This window comes from Larus michahellis, chromosome 4, assembly GCF_964199755.1.
Source record: "Larus michahellis chromosome 4, bLarMic1.1, whole genome shotgun sequence".
NCBI lineage: Eukaryota > Metazoa > Chordata > Aves > Charadriiformes > Laridae > Larus > Larus michahellis.
In genome coordinates this window covers 93286431-93303896 of record NC_133899.1, presented here as the reverse complement: position 1 = coordinate 93303896, position 17466 = coordinate 93286431, and the positions used below count along the sequence as shown (strand labels likewise).

Genomic DNA, 17466 nt, shown 5'->3' with positions numbered 1-17466 from the left:
CACACAGCTGTGTCCGTCTCCAACCAGCTGCACAACCACGGCCAACACATTTCCCCCTCGGGCACTGCTCTCCCCTGCTCCTGCCCTTTGGCGGGACGCACTGAAAGCTGCTCGGAGGAGGGACTGTCCCTGGATGTGTTTGCCCAGCACAATGGGAGAGTGACAGGGAGCCCAAGTGCTCCTGCGGTGGGTGAGGCGAAAAGCAGTGCACTTTTCCCGCGTGCGGTCGCTCTTTGCCCGCCCCAAGAAAGCCCTGGGCAGTGGTGATCACAGGGCCGAGTCAGAGCGGTGCCCGAGACGTTGATTCCCCGTCTCCTCTGCTGCCAGCCTTGAATAACTCCCTTGTGCTCCCCCGCGGCTCCCTTGGTGCCATTTCAGCTTCTTTCTTCACGTCCCCTTTCCCACCCGAGATTCCAGCTTCAGATTACCCCGGCTCCCCTCCGACGCTGCCTTGTGGGTCGCCCTTTTATTCAAAGCCTCGGACATTCAACACCCCGACTGGGAACAGGGCTGGAAGAAACGGAGGAAGGCAGCATCGCTGTCGGTCCCTGCAGACCAACACCCAGCGGTGGGTCAGATGAGGGACCCGTAGGCTCAGCTCGGCCCTGCCTGCAGCTACCGGGAGGAGCGGGCTGTGCTGCGGGTGCTGCTGTCTGGGCTCAGCCCTCGTGTCCCCGGCATCGCAGGGCTTCGGGACAGCAGTTAGTGACGGGGGGCTGCAGAGAGGGACCTGCCACCTCGGCATCTCCAGTGACCCTTTTTCTTTGCCACCTCAAGACTGCTGAGCGCAGGTTCTCTCTCTCTGCTCAGAGGGTACTTACATGAGCTTTTTCTTAAATGGAAATGGGTTCTTGGCTATGCCCAAGTACCTCAAGAGCAAAAGCTGTGCTAGTTAATAGCAACAAAAGCAAAGGAAAACTTTTCATTATGAGTTTTTTTCGTCTTCAAGTAAAGCAAATCCATCACTTTGTGTAATTAAATCAAGGTCCCCCCAATCTTACCAAGTGACATTCAAAAAAATGTTATTACCAGCTATGGGGAGTTGAAAAAACAACACTTTGGACTGTTTGGTGAAAAAAAAATCTGGCATGTTTCTTCCAGCCCTGGTTGTAAAGGAAAGAAGGAACACCTCTACCCGTGCAGCTCCTCAATACCCCCATTATCTTGCGCTGAGCGGCCCCCGGGTGCCTGCCCAGCGGACCGTACGCTGCTGTACAGCCCTCCCCGCGCTCCCCGGCACGCCGGGCACAAACGGGCAGTGTTTCTTCATGTGCTCGGTCCTTGCACAACCCGGGAGGTGGGTCAGGTTTTTTATTTGCTCTTCTAGAGTGGGTTGTGTCTTCAGCTAATAAAACAGGAATGCGAGCACTTGGGTCTGAGCTAGTGGCAAATATTAAGCATGCCGAGGAGGAATTTAGCCTCGTGACACCTACCAGCAGCTGCCGACACGCTATCAGTAAAGCGGCTCCCTGCCGCCACAGCCCATTCATACCTCTGGCTGTCCCCAACCTCAATGAGAGCCTTTTCATTCACTTCAAGACTTTCCAGATCATGTATTAACGCGCCACCCGTGAGCAATAGCTGCCCCGTGCAAAGATTCCTGGCGTCACAGCCACCGATAGAGACAAGCTCTGGCAGCTCAGAAAGTACCGTGGTGCTAACAGGAAAACCAGGGAGCTCGATGCTTCATAAGAGGCTGCAAAGATGCTTGTAAAACCGCTGCCATCCAGCGTGACCTGGACAGGCTGGAGAGCTGGGCAGAGAAGAACCTAATGAGGTTCAACAAAAGCAAGTGCAAGGTCCTCCACCTGGGGAGGAAGAATGCTAAGCACCAGTAGAGGTTAGGGGTGGACCTGCTGGAAAGCAGCTCTGAGGAGAAGGATCTGGGGGTCCTGGTAGACCGTAAATTATCCATGAGCCAACAACGCGCCCTTGTTGCCAAAAAGGCCAATGGAATCCTGGGCTGCATAGGGAAGAGTGTGGCCAGTAGGTCGAAGGAGGTCATTCTCCCCCTCTCCTCTGCACTGGTGAGGCCACAACTGGAATACTGCATCCAGTTTGGGGCTCCCCAGTTCAAGAGGGACAAGGAACTGCTGGAGCGGGTCCAGCGTAGGGCAACTAAGATGATTGAGGGACTGGAGCATCTCCCTTATGAGGAAAGGCTGAGAGAGCTGGGACTCTTTAGCCTGGAGAAGAGAAGGCTGAGGGGAGACCTTATTATGGCATACAAGTATCTAAAGGGTGGGTTGAAGGAGGATGGTGCCGGACTCTCTTCAGTGGTTCCCAGTGACAGGACGAGGGGCAACGGGCACAGGTTAGAACATAGGAAGTTCCGTTCAAATACACGGAAAAACTTCCTTACGGTGAGGGTGACAGAGCACTGGAACAGGCTGCCCAGGGGGGTTGTGGTGTCCCCTTCTCTGGGGACTTTCAAGACTCGCCTGGATGCAGCCCTGAGGGATGTGCTCTGGGCAATCCTGCTCTAGCAGGGGAGTGGGACTAGATGATCTCTAGAGGTCCCTTCCAACTCTGAAGTTTCTGTGATTCTGTGAAAACAGAGCTCTCCCCGCGCTGGCCGGCCATGGGGACCCCCCAGCAGGGAAACCTCTGCAGCAGCAGCAGGGTCTGGGCCTGCAGGTACCTCCCCGTCGGGAGCAGCAGGTCTGTGCTGCGCCCAAAACCAGATCCTCGACTAACCCTGCAGGACCCGGAGCATCCTCCCACTCGGCGAGGAAGCAGGAACCTGTCGGCTGGGCAGAGCCCTGCTACCGCAGATGCGTGGTCAGGCCGCCAGATCAGATCAGATCTGGCCCCTCGCTCGGCTCCTGGGAATGGATGCTGTTTCGTAAGGCTGCTTTATAACGCAGGCCCGGCTAATTTGCATCACTGCCATTAGCATACAGAGGTATTTGCTGCTCTGTTTCTCTTCTGGAGGGTTGTGTCCTGACCTGTTGGTTTGGCACAAAGACTAGCTCATGCTGCACTGGCAGGTTACTATAAACAGCGTGTGCACTGCTAGATAACATATAGGTAATATAAAGAATTGGCAAGCTGCAGAAGGTAACATCCAAGACTTTCCTCAGGCTGTTCTAATGGACGTGGAGGCTGGGGATGTCGCTAATGGGATGGCAGGGAATCGAGGAGAGGTCCTTGGTCTGGTCCTGCCAACGAAAACAAACCTAAGCCCATGCATCTTGGGTTCCTTCCAGACTGCTTCGCATCGGCCGCGTCCATCCCCCACGATTTCTGCCGTGCCTTCTGCCCAGCAACGGCTGAAAACAAACAGGGGGAGGATCAGGGAGGATCCCGTGTGATAAAAGCCGCTAATTAATCAGAGAAGGATGGACACGGAGGGGAGGCTGGGGCCTTCGCAGCTCTGCTGTGACTGGCTGCACTCATCACAGAGGCACCTGTTTACACCACAACTGACTGTGGCCCCGGAGCCCAGCGAGAGCACGGGCGGGTTTTTGTCTGGAGCAGTGCAGAATGTAAATGGACAGAAAGAGATGGTATCTTGGGTCTGAGCTTTGGGAGCCAGCCTGTAGCAGCCTGCAACCCCCGTGCAGCCCAGCACAGCACCACAGGCACTGGCCCCGCCAGCGGCAGGAAAGAAGGGCTCAAATTCCTACGAAACATCGGGAATACGCAGTGTCGCAGCAGTCCCGAGGCCTTCTGCCCTCTTGCAGACACTTAAGAAAATGCAAAAAGAGCAGAAAAATCCCTGCTATAAGCCACTAACAGTCTGGGGAAAGCAGAATGTGGTGTGAGCACACCCCGTTCTGCCTGCGCACCCCATACGCAGAGGCAGAAGTATCTTCCGCACGGAGCTGTACGGTCGTACGGCCATACCTCGGCCGTTGGCAACCATAGGTGCCTTCGGCACGCCACTCAGCTAACATCTTTTGGCTATCTGCTGCAGGGTCAGGCAAGCTGAACCCCGGAGGAGCCCGTTTCCCTCCTCCCTTGGCTGATGTTCCCCACCGTGAATATTCACAGCCCGTTTTGGAAGCCATCGGCAGAGGCAGGGCCCAAGCCCAGGGTCCCCTCGTTTGGTACCTTACCTCTACGGCCACCCCCTCTCCCACCCTTGAGCCCGACTGGTACATTGTCCTGGGGATGCTCTGCCCCACTGGCTTGGCGGAGGCCATGCACGAGGAGAGACAAGCCGGCTTCTGCCCTCCTCCGTAATGCTCTACACCCCGAGGGACTTTAACCAAGTTATTTCAACTCAAAGCCGGTCCCGGCGGGCAGAATTTATCCCGCTGGCCGATCTCTTGTGCACACAATCCGCCGGGCTGAAGGGAGTGTTCACAGCCACGTCCCAGCTCCCTGCAGAAATGGGTGTCGCATGGAAATGGGGAGGGAATTTGGCACAAAAGATGCGGTTTGGCTTTCTGGACCGAGCTGATACCCCCGTCCCTCCAGGATGCGCATCGGTCCTGCTTTTTTCCCCCTCTCATTTATTACTCTCTTTCATCCCTTCCGCTCCTTAACATAAAGCCAAACAGGACGCTCTCCCCTCCAGCCCAGGTTTTAGCCTCATCACGTGGGATTTCAGCCCAGCACCCAGTTTTGAGCCCTCGGGTAAAACCCACCTTGCTGCCCCTGCAGTGCTCTGAGCTTTTTCCATTTCCTGACGTGGCCGCTGCTGCCAGTGGGAAACATCATTCCCACAGCACTGTTTATCCGTAAGATATTGGCGATAGATAACGTTCTTTAGAGAACGGCTTTGCAGTTTTTCCCGCACCTCTGGATACGAGGCGAGACTGAAGCCAGCTGGTCAGGAAAGGACTGAACAACTGAACTGAATTTGGATAAAGAACCGTTTATAGGGTTTTCCCCCTGAAAGGGGTGTCTTAGGGCTCGTTGGACCAAATCCTTAGAGGCAAGAGATGGGACGATTTCCCACAGTGTGTGCATGCCCCACGTGGCATCCACGCTCAAGTCATTCACAACTTTCTGGATCACTCGTATCGTTCCTACAACGAGCGTTTGGGCTCAGCAACGGCGCAACTGTGGATTCCCCATCCTTGCTCTTTAGGCCACAGCAGCGGGTCGCACCAGTCACCTTCCTCCAGGTGAGACGGGATCCCCGGCGCTATCAGGGGTTTTTTTGTTGCCAGATGCCAAAAGCAAGGGACGAAGCCGTATTGTTCTCCCATCTCTTTGGCTCTCTTGGCAGATGGAAGGGGAAAAAGTTCAGTGGTGGTCACTGTGGGCTCACGCCAGCTTTTGTCACCTTCGGATGTTTGCTGTACTAGTGCCACGGCCCCGGAGCTCTCCTTGCCCTTTGCAGCCCAGCCCGCGCTAGATGCAAAGCGCCGCCCATTGCTACAGCCTCTAAAGCCCGCGGCAGAGGATAATTCCTCTAAACAGATTGGTGTCTCAGCTTTGACAGCAGCTGCCGTCCAATTTAGGGAAAATCATCGCTATGTTCCTGTAATGCTTATTTATCGCATGAGAATAATGCAAATTCTACGCCTCCTGGGGCCAAGGGCATGGGTTGGGTAACAACTTGCCGTGCTCGGGTCCTTCTCTGTTGCAAGACGCCGTAGAAATGCAAAGTGCCCTGGTATGAGAGGTGTCAGATAAACCGGGAAGGAATTAGCTACCGCTGCTGACGTGCCAGCGTTCATCCATACAAAATTAAGCAGATAGAGGACAGGGCGCTGCAAAAGGACAGCGTGGGAGCCACCCAGGACAAGCGACCTGTCTTCGCAAGTCCTTTGTGGCCAAGGGAGGTCATTCGCCCAGCGTAAAGGATCCGCAGGGTCAACCAGCCAGGGACCCCCCTGCAGGCGTTGCTCTGTGCGTGGCACAGCCGGACCAGCCCCGCACAGCCAGAGGCGGACTGAAGCGAAGGCAAATAGTGATGCCGCCACAGAAAGGCCTGCAATGTTCCCCCACGTCGCTTCGAAGTAAACAAACCAAAAACCCCTCTTTTTTTTTTTTTTTTTTTTTTTTAAAAGCACTCGCGCTTCTCAGATAGGCGTCGCCTCAGACTGACTATTTAACGGTCCGCGGCCTGGATCTTTAATTCTTCCTGCGTTTAAAACTAAGCGCTAGGGAAGGAGATTTCAGCGTTCTGGCCCCCTGCTGTCCCCGGAAAGCCTGGCCGTTTTCAGGCCCCGTGGTTATATTCGCGGATGCCAGGAGGAAACACAAAAATAAAAGTTTCCATGGGTGTGGGGGCCAGGTAGAAGCCAAGGAGACAGGAGGGATTTCAGAAGGAACAGGCAGACACCTCCAAGAAAGGGACAGGGAAGAGAATGTGCAGAAACACCCCCTTCCTCGCTCTGGGCCGTCACTGGAATGGCATCCTGAGGCAAAATAGAGGCACTTTGTTCTCGTTCTGTGACTTTTAAAGGTAACACAGAACTGCCCAGGGAGAATCGAGAGAGGGGGGGCATCTGCATTGTGTCCCTGCCCCAGGGCTTGCCTCTGTCGCTGGGAAAGGCTGCAAATGGCTAAAGGGGCCTTTGGCCTTCCACGGGAACTTAACCCTGAGCGCAGGCGGTGGGAAGCAGGGGCTGAGCAGAGCTCTGAGGTCTGACAGGTCCCCAAGACTTCCGAGGGCTTCTCCAGACATTTTCTCAGAGGTGCGTGCCGAGATCTCCCCTGGTCGTGACACGTGTAGCTTCTCCGAGCTTGGAGGATGAGGCAAAAGCGTCGGAAGGGTCCCCAGAAAGTCTGCAGCAACCAGATACAGCCCTGACCATTGCTACAGCTCCGTGGGCTGTTCTCCTACCAGCAAGCCGCTCTGGTTCTCCTGCCACAACGCCAGCCTGCAGCCCGGTATGCTGTTCTCCCGCCAGAAACACAGACCTACGCTAGCCTCCCGCTGGAAGCCACGTCCCCCCCAGTACGCTTCCCTTCCTCCGGGACTACCGGCTCCCGACGCGGCTCTGCACCCTTCCTTTCAGGGCTGGAGACATTTGCCTGGCCGAATGTAAAAACTCTTTGTTTCCAGACCAACCGCTTTAGCCTTTTCCACTCCCTTTTTAAGAAGAAGGGGACAGGATGTCTTAAAAATCCAAGTTTGTCTCCATCCCACACAGACGCGGTGTTCTCATTTCCATTAGTGTCATCTATTTACACGAGAAATGCTTGGGGAGGAAATTGAGGTTACCGAGAGAAAAAAAAAAAAAAAAAAAAAAAAAAAAAAAGAGTTGCTCACACCAGACCCGAATCCCTGCGGCGCGTGTTGCCGTGTGCCCTACTCCAGACCTTGCCCCACATTTGAAGTAGGGCAGACTGCAATTAAAAACACGGAGCAAACAGAAAATGCCATTGACCCTTCAATGCGAGCCTAAGGTGGGAAGCGGCTGTGCCGAAATATTAATTAATTTACTCAAGGTCATGCTGGAAGCTAATGGCCGGGCAGGGTGCTGTGCTGGGTGTCTGAGGTCTTTCCCCCCTGAACTGTCCTCGTTCCACCTCTGACTCGGTGCTGGTGGTGTAAAAGGCAGGGGCTCGGAGACCCGCATTCTCCAGGAGAGCCTCTGCCAGCGTGCCCTCCCATAAACCAGTTCTGCCCGCGAGCAGCGGCCACCTCAGGGCTACCAGGAATTCGCCGCAGAGGCAAAGTGCAGCGCTGTGTGTTTTCAGGCACGGAGATTCAAGGTGCAAAGTACTCGGGTGCCAAGCTGATGGCACACCTTGGGCTTAAAGAGCGCTAGAAAAGTGTTAAAATTAGAAATCAGCTTCTATCAACCCCTGACAGGCTCTGAACAAAAGCGGCGGCGTCTCTTTTCGTGTTCCTTGTCTCTGGGCGGCCTCTGTACATCCAGCACGTCCTGCAGCCGCAGACAGGTTTGCTGCCGGCGCTCAGCCCTGCGTCTTCGGAGAAGTACCAAGCGGAGCTCAATTTAAAAGCTCCTCTCTGCTGGCCAAGGAGAAGGGTGACAACCCCAAGCTAAATCGCAAGGAAAGCAGCCCTTCGGGCCAGCGCTTGTTCTGGAGAGACACCTGCTGGCAATGCCACCGAGCTCAGGGACATGCTCATCCTCCTTCCACAGAAGCCGAGGAGAATTCAAAGCGTAACGGAGATGCAAGGGGGATCTAGGGGAAAAGGTTCACGCTAACGAGGTGGAAACCCAAGCAAAAGCACGTGGCAAACCCGTACGTGCCCCAAGCCCCAGCATCCCGACTCCAGGCCCCCGTGTGTCCGACCAGCCTTTCGCAGCCCAAGCCAGGGCAGGTCCGGGGAGCGAGAGCGCCCGACAGACACTCAGCAAGAAAACACCGCGAAAGACCCGCACGCTTCCAATACACCTGAGAGGTTTGAACTCGTTTGGCCATAACCAGTTTTTAACCGCCCTCCCCGCCAGCTCTCTGATTTTAGGACAGCCGAAGAAACCCCAAATTCCCATTAGGTGTGAGCTAAATCAAAGCGACCCGAAACAGGAGCGTCGACAGAGGCTGGATGGCTTGGCTCAAAATCCCACCCCATTCTAAGCAGGAAAAATCCATACACGAAGCTGCACATTACACGCAGGGGCATGCACGCTTGCGAGGAAGGACGTTTGCAGAAATCCTGGCAATCGGTGCCGAGGAGGCATGTGCCTATAAGATATTTTAACCCCTGTCAATTCTCTGGGAAAGCAGCAGATTCAGGCCAGCTTCTCCATCCTTTGCGCAGGATCTACCGGCCCGCGGTTTGAATAACAGCTATTCAGGTGGGAAGTCAATACAAGGACATCTCCAGGACTAAGCTAAAGCTCCAAACCGGTGCTTTGGGGTTTGTTTTCTGCTCTTGTCATAGCAGGACAACGTTCACTGCGTTTACTCCTTGCTAGCACTCTTTCTGCATGCAAGGCTTAAAGGAGAACGGGCATCAGAGATGACAAGTTACCCCCCAGCCAGCACCTGGGCTGTAATTCAGTGGCACGCCTTCTCCATCACTATCACCAGCTTCAGGAACCGTCGTCCTTTCCAATCCCGACCCCCATTTCTCCATCCCATTGCTGCAGCCCACTGACCCCTCCGCTGTCCCCGTGGGACAAGTCGACTCGAGCGAGCCCAGGGACAGGGAGGGCCGGGATGCATGGTCTGAGCTACTGTGGAGCCGCAGCAGGGGCAGGCAGCTGCTGGAGATGTTGTCCGTTCGCAGGAGTCTCGGTGATTCCTGGTAGCTTTGGAGAAGACATAAAGGACAGGCTCAGGAGATCTTGTAGAAAATAACTCCATGGTTTGGGAGCAACCAGGGGACTGCACTTTCTTGGGGTGAAGTGGTCGGAGACCATTTTTGCTGGGATACAGTCAGAAGAGAAGGAAAAGGCTGTCAGAGCAGCACTGCTACAGTCACTACGTGTGTTGATCGTGCCAGCTTTCCCTCCCGTGGGTGCCCTGTACCCCTCCGTCCCACTTGCGGGACCTCATCCCACGCACAGACCCAAGGTGGGAGACCGCAGGGTGGGGAGGTGCGTGCCCCGTGCGCCCTGCCCTCCTCCCCTGCGCACCCAGCTCCTCGCCCCGACCAGCGCCTCGGGAGTCCGCCCACCGTCCCACAGCAACCGCGATAAGATACGCTTGTGAGGAGTCCGTTAACAAACGCGCAAACACCACAAAAGCAGACCGAGTGCTGTTGCCTTTGTTCTCGCTCCTGTCACCCACACTCACTCCGGGTGTTCCTGGCGCAAGTCTCTTCAGGCTCCCCTCTTTGTGCAGAGACTGGTAATTCCTCCAAGGATGAGCTTATTTGTCTTTGTTCTTTTCTTTCTGAGGGGCCAGGGCAGCTCCCTGCTCCCCATCCTTCCTTCCTCAGACACAGGCTGAAAAATTCCCTTCCTCGTCAGCCGCAGGCAGGGGCCCTGGCACGTGCCTTGGGCTGCCCTGGGTGGTCCCTGCCCCGCCAGCCCCCTGCACCGGCAGCAACACCGCATCCAGGCACCGGCAGGAGCAAGGCTGTGCCTGAACACCAAGGGAGAGGAGGAGGAGAAGGGCCGTTTAGGAACGATGTTGGTGCCCTCAAAACGGGATAAACCGGCCCCGGACCAGCTATCACTCTTCCTTCTTTGGTGGCAATGCACACCCATCAGGCAACAACCTGCTCCTGGCCCTGCTGAGGGCGACCAGGGTACGGGGAGAACCCGGCTGACTTCCCCCAGCGAGCCCAGGTTGCCCACTCCTCGGGGCTGGGGAGCTTCTCTGTCTGCAAAGCAACTTGTGCCTCACAACCCAGAGCAGGAAGGCGACGCTGTGGGACACCACGTCTGGCCGTATTGGGCACCGAGACACCGCTTCACAGGGGGAGACAACCGCCATAGTGACTTCAACAGCACAACAGCAGCAGCAGAGAGGAAACAGTCATTTGTCTTTTAGGCAAGGGACAGAGAAAAAGAAAAGGCAAGACACCAGCAGTGGTAGAGCCAGAACTACCGCTCCAGCTCCTTCAGCCCCTTGAGCTGCGCCCATTTACCCCGAAGGGAAAGGATTTGCACAGAGGCAAACCGGGGGGAAACTCAGCGCACAGGCCGGTATTCGTCCTGCCGAACAAGCGAAAAGGATGCAAAACACTTGCAGTTTCAGAGGACAGCAAAAGGGAAAGTCAAACAAACCGTGGTGTCCCTAGGGAGGAGCTACATCACCAGCACCTTTGTTAGGCTGCTGCCCCCTTTCTCACATTTTTATCACCTTTGGGTGATAATTACCACCTAAAATTATCACAGACAGAGCCCTGGTTGCCCGTGGCCCGTCCACGCAGACAGAGGCATCACAGGACGGTCACTGCTCCAGCAGACCCTGCCCCTTCCCAGAGCTCCGTACCACCTCCAGCCCCTCCAGTTACTGCCCTGCCCTCGCTCCGCTTTACATTCCCTTCGTTTCACTGTCCACACTTTGAAAAACAAACGCTTATCTTCAATTTTCCATCTTTTTTATTAAAAGAGAGTCACCTTTTGATTACAGGGAAAGCTTCAATTTTCAGCAATCAAAAATATTACCGGTATTTCTTTCAAGACTTTGGGGAGCGTTATTCAACTAAAATGCAACATGCTGCTAAAAATACAAGCTAAAGAAACAGTTCAGGAACTTCTACCCGGGTCTTGTACGACTTCACCAAAAAATTCAGAAACCGACTGAATGAGTTCCTACGAGAACATGCGTTTTCTAGGGGTCAGCCTCTTTAACGTGAAATTTGTTAAATGAGACCACATGTTCCGTGTTCAAAGAACAGGGGAAAACAAGAGAGAAACCAACATCCCGGAGAAGGCATTAAAGGGAGCTTTGAAGTAAACCACAACTGAACTAAGATTAGTATCTACGTCTGTAAAACACGAGGAGCCCTAATGCTGGCCGCGTTACGGAACGCCCTGTTGCTGGAGAGGACGGGATACTCTAACACAGGCCGTAAGAAAGACGGAAACATATAAAACTGCCATCGCATTTTCTAAGCAAAGCAGAGATCAGAGGATGTCCTCTGCTGGCGAGGAAGAGGGTTTCAGTTTGGACGTTCCCAGATCACTCCACGCCTGGATCGTTACTCCTCTGCTGTTCAAGCGAAGTATTTATACAGAATCCCTGGACAAAAATCAACTAAACAGCGAGTAAGAGCTGTCAGAGTAAATTCTCACAGGATTATAATCAAGAGCCTCATGAAATTCCAAGCAATTTTTTCCCCAATTGCTCTTTATTGCCGCTTTCCAGTAAGAAAGGCGGGAAGTAAAGATTTGTTGCCTCATAAAAAAATACCGTACAAGAAAGGCAAGCTCTGGCTGGGCGGCCTTGATCCCTGCAGCCCTTCCCGTCTGTAACGCCCGCGCTTTACTGCGGCTGGCCGGGAAACGCAGGAAAGGAAACCGAAAACGTCACAGTAGTGCAGAGAGTTTCATCCGGAGAACGATTCAAAGGGCTGTTATGTCCAAACTGGTGGGTCGTGGCTGGATTTTTTTTTTCTTCTTGCCGCGTGCACGTCATCACCTTCTGCCAGCCCGCTCAAGGCACTCCTCACCTCCCCAGCTCCCTTCCAAGCGCTTCCCTGGGCATTGGTTGCGATCGGGTTGGGGCTTTCCTTTACATTAGGTTTAATTTCCTCCACAAATGGTGCAGACCTCCAGGAATCAAATTATCAGCAGCATTAAGGGACACAACTGGAACGTGCACCCCCTACACACCCGATTTGTCAACCCTTGTTACAAAAGTTAATATCGTTAATATGTCTTATCATTCCCAATAGTCCGGTTGAAGCTGGAGGCCCAGAGACTATGAGAAGGACTGTAGCACCCCATCCATGACAGCTGTAGTTCTCAGACCCTGAGGTACCGATAAACAGCCCCTACACTGAAGGCTTGTTTTCTTCTTTTTTTTTTTTTTTTGCAGAACAAAGGAAAAAATACTCCAACTCCAATGTCATTATGCACGAGACGTCACAGTACCACGTACAGGTGAGTACAAAAGGAAACGTAATGGGGCTGAAAGGCCAAGGTCAGGGATAGATGCTGGTAATGCGAAGTGTTTTCTTTGTCCTGGACCTTCGTTAGGCCAAAGATGAGTTTGGAACCTCCTTACGATAAGCAAGTGTTGCTCTTCAGGCCTTGGGAGAGGCAAACAGCAAAGCTGCTTGAAACTTCGTATTTCTTTTTCTGGGGTTCCTGGCTCCCCCATGCCCGTAGATAACCGTGCCTCCTGAGCTTCCCCCCCCCGCTGGGCGCACTCGCTGCTGCTCGCTCCCGAACCGCGGGGGACACAGTCAGACTTGGCCATCGGCTGCGATTGAGCTGCGGGTCACCACGGCCCTGCCAGCCCGGACCCAGGGGCTGAGACCACCCAAGTCCTCTCGATCACATGTAACGTGCTGCTGATCCTGGGGTCATCCGGGCTTCTCATCCCATTCCTTCGAGCACAAAAGGGTAGGAGAGTAAAGAGCGTATGTAGGTGGAGCACAGTGATTTCTTCACCACGCTTTGAGGAGACAGCGAGCTGTAAGAGCAGCACAAGTCCTGAGACAATTCCTCTCCCAAGAGTGACCCCACTCCTTGCTATGAGTCGGAGGTTTCGGGCTGGACCGGATCCCTCTCCTTTCTCTCTCTCACATATTGCCTGCTCTGGCGAAAGTCAGTTCCAGCTCTCCTGCCATCTTTTCTTTCCCTGCTGCTCCTCTCCAACCCCTTGCTTCGGAGAGCAGGAGTTGTTCCACTATAGTATGGCATTATTTGAAAGTCCAAGCAAACAGGCTCCGCTGTAGCTGACAGATCCTCCCACAAGGCTACAAGACTTTCCATGGCACAACCCTGAATTGTGCTCAAATCCCCTAACAAAGCCGGGTCCAGACTTCGACGGCTTCTCCCACAGCGCGCGACAAAAAGCCTTCCCTGACCATTTAACTCTCCCTCCCTTGGATCCCGCGTGTTTCTTTGAACTGAAGAGGGGGGGAGACACCCATGTAGACAGACTGCTTTGGGGATGGGGAGAGGAATGGAGACGGGTCGCTGCTTCCGCACGCCCAGCGTGCTGACCCGTACCGAAGGCTTGGCAGTTCCTGGCTTGTCCCCTTTCCCTTGCTGGGCTGCAGCCGGGATCAGCGTCTGGGGACATTTTGCGGTCAGCAACTCCGTCCTCTTGCTGTGAGGCGTGACGTGTCCTTGGGAGGTCTTGGGGACTTGCTGTGGAGCCAGCACTAACCAGTCCTTCAGCTGGACGCTTTATGCCGTTACAGCCTGCAGATGGGAAATAGCTGACCAGAAGGGAGGGCAAAAATGATCATTAACGAATATGAAGTTAGTTTAATTACACGGGGACCTCTTTTCCTCTTTAAATTTAAATTGAAAATGGCATACGAAACCATCATTTATCAAAAATTTATTTCCTTTCTGAATAATCAAGATGCAGCAAATTAAAGCGTTCGGTAATTGGAGAGAGAATGGGGGGGAAACCCCACATGTTAGAAAGACAAGGGAAACGCTGTACAAGGAAATAGAGACGCCGCTGTCCTCAGTCCCTCCTCCGCATTTAAGGGGAGTAGTGGGAGCTGTTGTCCCTCGCGCCACCCCTCCATCAGCGCCGACAGACAGGTTAAAACCAGGGTCCCCAGCGTGGTTACAGGAACTCATCTGCCCAAACAACAGAACCCACAGCGACTATCGTCTTTCAGCCCTCCCTCAGCTGCTGCGTCCTCTCAAGTAATTCAAAACCCTTCAACCATGACAGGCGTTAAGCCAAATTCATCTCCCAGCGTCACAGACATCCACTTAAAAAACGAGGAGCCAGCCTGGCCGTGCCGGGCACGGCGATTCCTGGAATACAACATGCCAGTGCAGGCCAGTGGCCCCCGCACCACGGGAGCCGAGGTGCCATCAGAGGCCAGCTGGCCCATTCATCGCTGAAAACTGGGCAAGGCAAGGAAAAAAAAAAAAACCCAAAACACCACTTTACGAGGTTCATGTTTAGTGGAGAGGGCCCTCTCTTCTCTGGTTTAAGACCCCAGACCAGCAGAGAGCTTAAGTACACGGTTAGAATTAAAGGAGCCCGTTCAGTTGCTTAAAAAGAAATTCAGACTTTTAAAAATGCTTGTTTGGAAAGCGGCCCTGCGTCAGAGAAACTAACTCGATGGCCGGCTGCCCCATCGGTGGCCCTGCCAGCCATCCCCATCGGTGACTCCTACCAAACAAAGTCACTCACGGAAGCAGAGAAGGGACTTTAAACCGTGACACGTACATGAATTCTTCATTAATTATGCCATATGCCACCCGTTTGTGAGTCTCTACGCCTTGAACTTTGACCACAGCAAACAGGATTTCAGTGGCAGGCGGCGAGGCAGGAATAGGTTTCCTCACAAGAGGCATTTTACACCCTTTGAGGTGATTTATAAGCTGATCAGAGTTTAATAGTGGATGGAGTCATTGCCCGTCTTACAAGAGCTACTGCATTTGAACATCCACCTGGACGAAAAGGGGGTTTCATGCGCTAAATCAAAGACAGTAGCAGGCTTCTCTCCCTCTCGTCCCACCAGTATCTAAAGCAAATGCAAAAGAAAAAATGTCCTAATGGGCCCGAGTTAGACAGGTAGCCTTCCCCTCCATGAAAATAAACTTACTTAACAGTAAACGACAAAGGAATTTATGAAGATTGTAAACCTGGCAGTTAAAATAACAGCACAGATAAGAACGCCTGTCATCAGGCACAAACCAGTTCTCTTCACTGCTCAGAAAGCAGAGGAGAGGGTTTGTCACATCTGCACAGATAATATTGACTTTGCAAATACCTTTTCGGGCACTATTTTACAATTACAGTAACGTACACCTGAGCATGCTTTTCATATCTGATTGCATGGCTAATCTCGCCTTTCAGCTCAAATACCCGCCAGGAGTTTTATTTAGACAGTGCCTCACCCAATACCTTTGCTTTACGAACACAGGACTGGGTCTTGCACCCTGCGGCGTTTATCCTCCTCTTGCTCTTTCCAGGCTTTGTGAATTATCCAACAGGCACCTTAATACTACATTGGTCACCACAAAACCTCTCCACCCCTAATTCCCACCCTCGACCATCACGTTTAAAGATTCGGCCCTTTTTGCCCGTCAGGGCTACCAGTGCTTTAAATCTGAGCCTTTCCCCCTGCACCCCCCTTGTCCGGAGCCTACTGAAGCACAGGAGAGAGCTGTTGTTGCAACGCAGCCGTCCAAGGCTCCGTGCTCCGAGTACACAGATCCTCCTTAGGTCCATCTCGTCTCTATCAGACCCCAACGTTCACAGCCTCTCCGAGGTCCCTTCGTGACCTGTTTCCACTGCAGGACGGTGCTGGTTCTCTGCCTGGTGCTGGGGCAGGGTCAGCTTTTGCTGCCTCGCAGTCTGCGTCCCGCTTTGCGTCTCCCCTGGGCTTTTACAAGTAAAAAGGGACTTCCCTTCCCAAGCAACACTCGCATCCTCCTCCATTGCCCTCCGAGGCACGTGCCAATTGTGGACACCACCCATGGGGTTATTTAATCAGCTCATGAGCTCAAACTGCTGCTGGGAACAGACAGATTTTTTTCCCCCCACCATTTCTCCTCCTCTGCTTGTGTTGTGTGGCTCTTGCTTGCCAGTCTTCTGGAACAAAGAGTGGTTTTGTGCCATGCCGGACCCTGACCCCTGATGTGGCACCGCTGTAGCAAAGAGTCAGCCCCAGAAAAAAACTGCTTGAACCCTAAAAAGGTTATGTCTGATGACTGGGAGAAGGCACAAAGACAAGGGATCAGGGGGAGAAGACGCAGGAAAAACTCATCCCTGAACTAGCGATGAAAAGAGCCTCTCCAAATCACACGTCCCAATTCGTGGCTTGCTTTAAACGCACCCCATTTGTCCAGTTCTTGCTTTGAACCGGGCTGCAGGATTTGTGCACCAAAGCCAGGCAGCAGTTTCCAGTGCCACCATCCGTCCACACAAATTCTAAACGCCCGTCGGGACCGTTTCTGGGGTTGCCCCACTGACGCCCCCAGACCCACAGCAAACGCATGTAAGGGACCCGCTCTACCTGCGGTACCTGGGTCTCCCTGCCAGAAGGGTTCATCTCCTCCATGGCTCTCCAGCTGACCCACAGCTGATTCAGCAGCAGTCTATTATTTTCCCTGATGCTATTGAGCAGGGGAAGTGGGGCGAGAGGGTCATGCTGGTGGTGGATGGGCCGTCGATATTCCAGGGAAGAGAGAAAGAGCTGGGACCTGGCCCGATAAGCCTCCCGGCAACGAGCCCTTGCACCAGCTGTGGCACAGATGCGTTGGTCGGGCCTATAACTTGCCCACCTGAAAACCTCTGGCCTTTCTCTCCTGGAGAAAGCTGGTTACAACAGGGAAAAGCCTCAGCCGCTTTCCCAGTCAGGCATGTTCTCCTTCCCTTCTCCTCACCGGGAACACAGCAGAGGGAACGAGGTGAAACGGGACCATTTCCTTTTCCTTCCCGAATTATTTCCCTTCCCCTGTTGTCACCCGAACACGTGGCCTGGCTGTGCTGTCACTCGCACAGGGACAACTGCGCAGAAAACAGCCTGGCTGCTCCGAGCAGGCAAAGCTCCCGGCTTCTCCTGCCTCGCAGTCCCCTCTGCTGGCAGATGCACCTTCTCCCCATCCACAGAGAGCAGTGGCTGCTGATCAGAGTGGAGATAAATAAATTACCCTCACCCACTGCTGGGGTGAAGGTACACACGCCATTTGGATGTGACACACTTCTTCCTGCAGCTGCCTCCCTGTCCTGCCTCGCATTCCCGACCATAGGAAGTTCCATCTCAACAGGAGGAGGAACTTCTTTGCTGTGAGGGTGGCAGAGCCCTGGCACAGGCTGCCCAGAGAGGTGGGGGAGTCTCCGTCTCTGGAGACATTCAAACCCGCCTGGACGCGATCCTGTGCCACCTGCTCTGGGTGACCCTGCTCTGGCAGGGGGCTGGAGGGGATGATCTCCAGAGGGCCCTTCCGACCCTTTGATTCTGTGATTCCCCTCGCACAGCGACCCGGCAGCAGCCCAAAACCTGCAGGTGCTGCTCGATGACACAAACTCTCC

General features: G+C 53.9%; 2 protein-coding genes across 4 annotated transcripts in view; one reads left to right on the top strand and one right to left on the bottom strand.

Moving 5' to 3' along the window:
• Positions 1 to 17466, bottom strand: part of GATD1 (glutamine amidotransferase class 1 domain containing 1) — a 106994-nt gene that overhangs the window by 34599 nt on the left and 54929 nt on the right. The window lies entirely within an intron of this gene.
• The window catches only part of EPS8L2 (EPS8 signaling adaptor L2), a 70724-nt gene that overhangs the window by 29746 nt on the left and 23512 nt on the right, over positions 1 to 17466 (top strand). The window contains exons 1-2 of one of the 2 annotated variants that reach the window (XM_074586610.1): positions 11773 to 11868; positions 12319 to 12383. In XM_074586610.1, coding sequence (XP_074442711.1) covers positions 12354 to 12383 — 30 coding nt within the window. In that variant the 5' untranslated portion in view covers positions 11773 to 11868; positions 12319 to 12353. Of the gene's footprint in view, positions 1 to 11772; positions 11869 to 12318; positions 12384 to 17466 lie in introns of those variants that run through there. The other variant, XM_074586609.1, reaches the window with a different exon arrangement.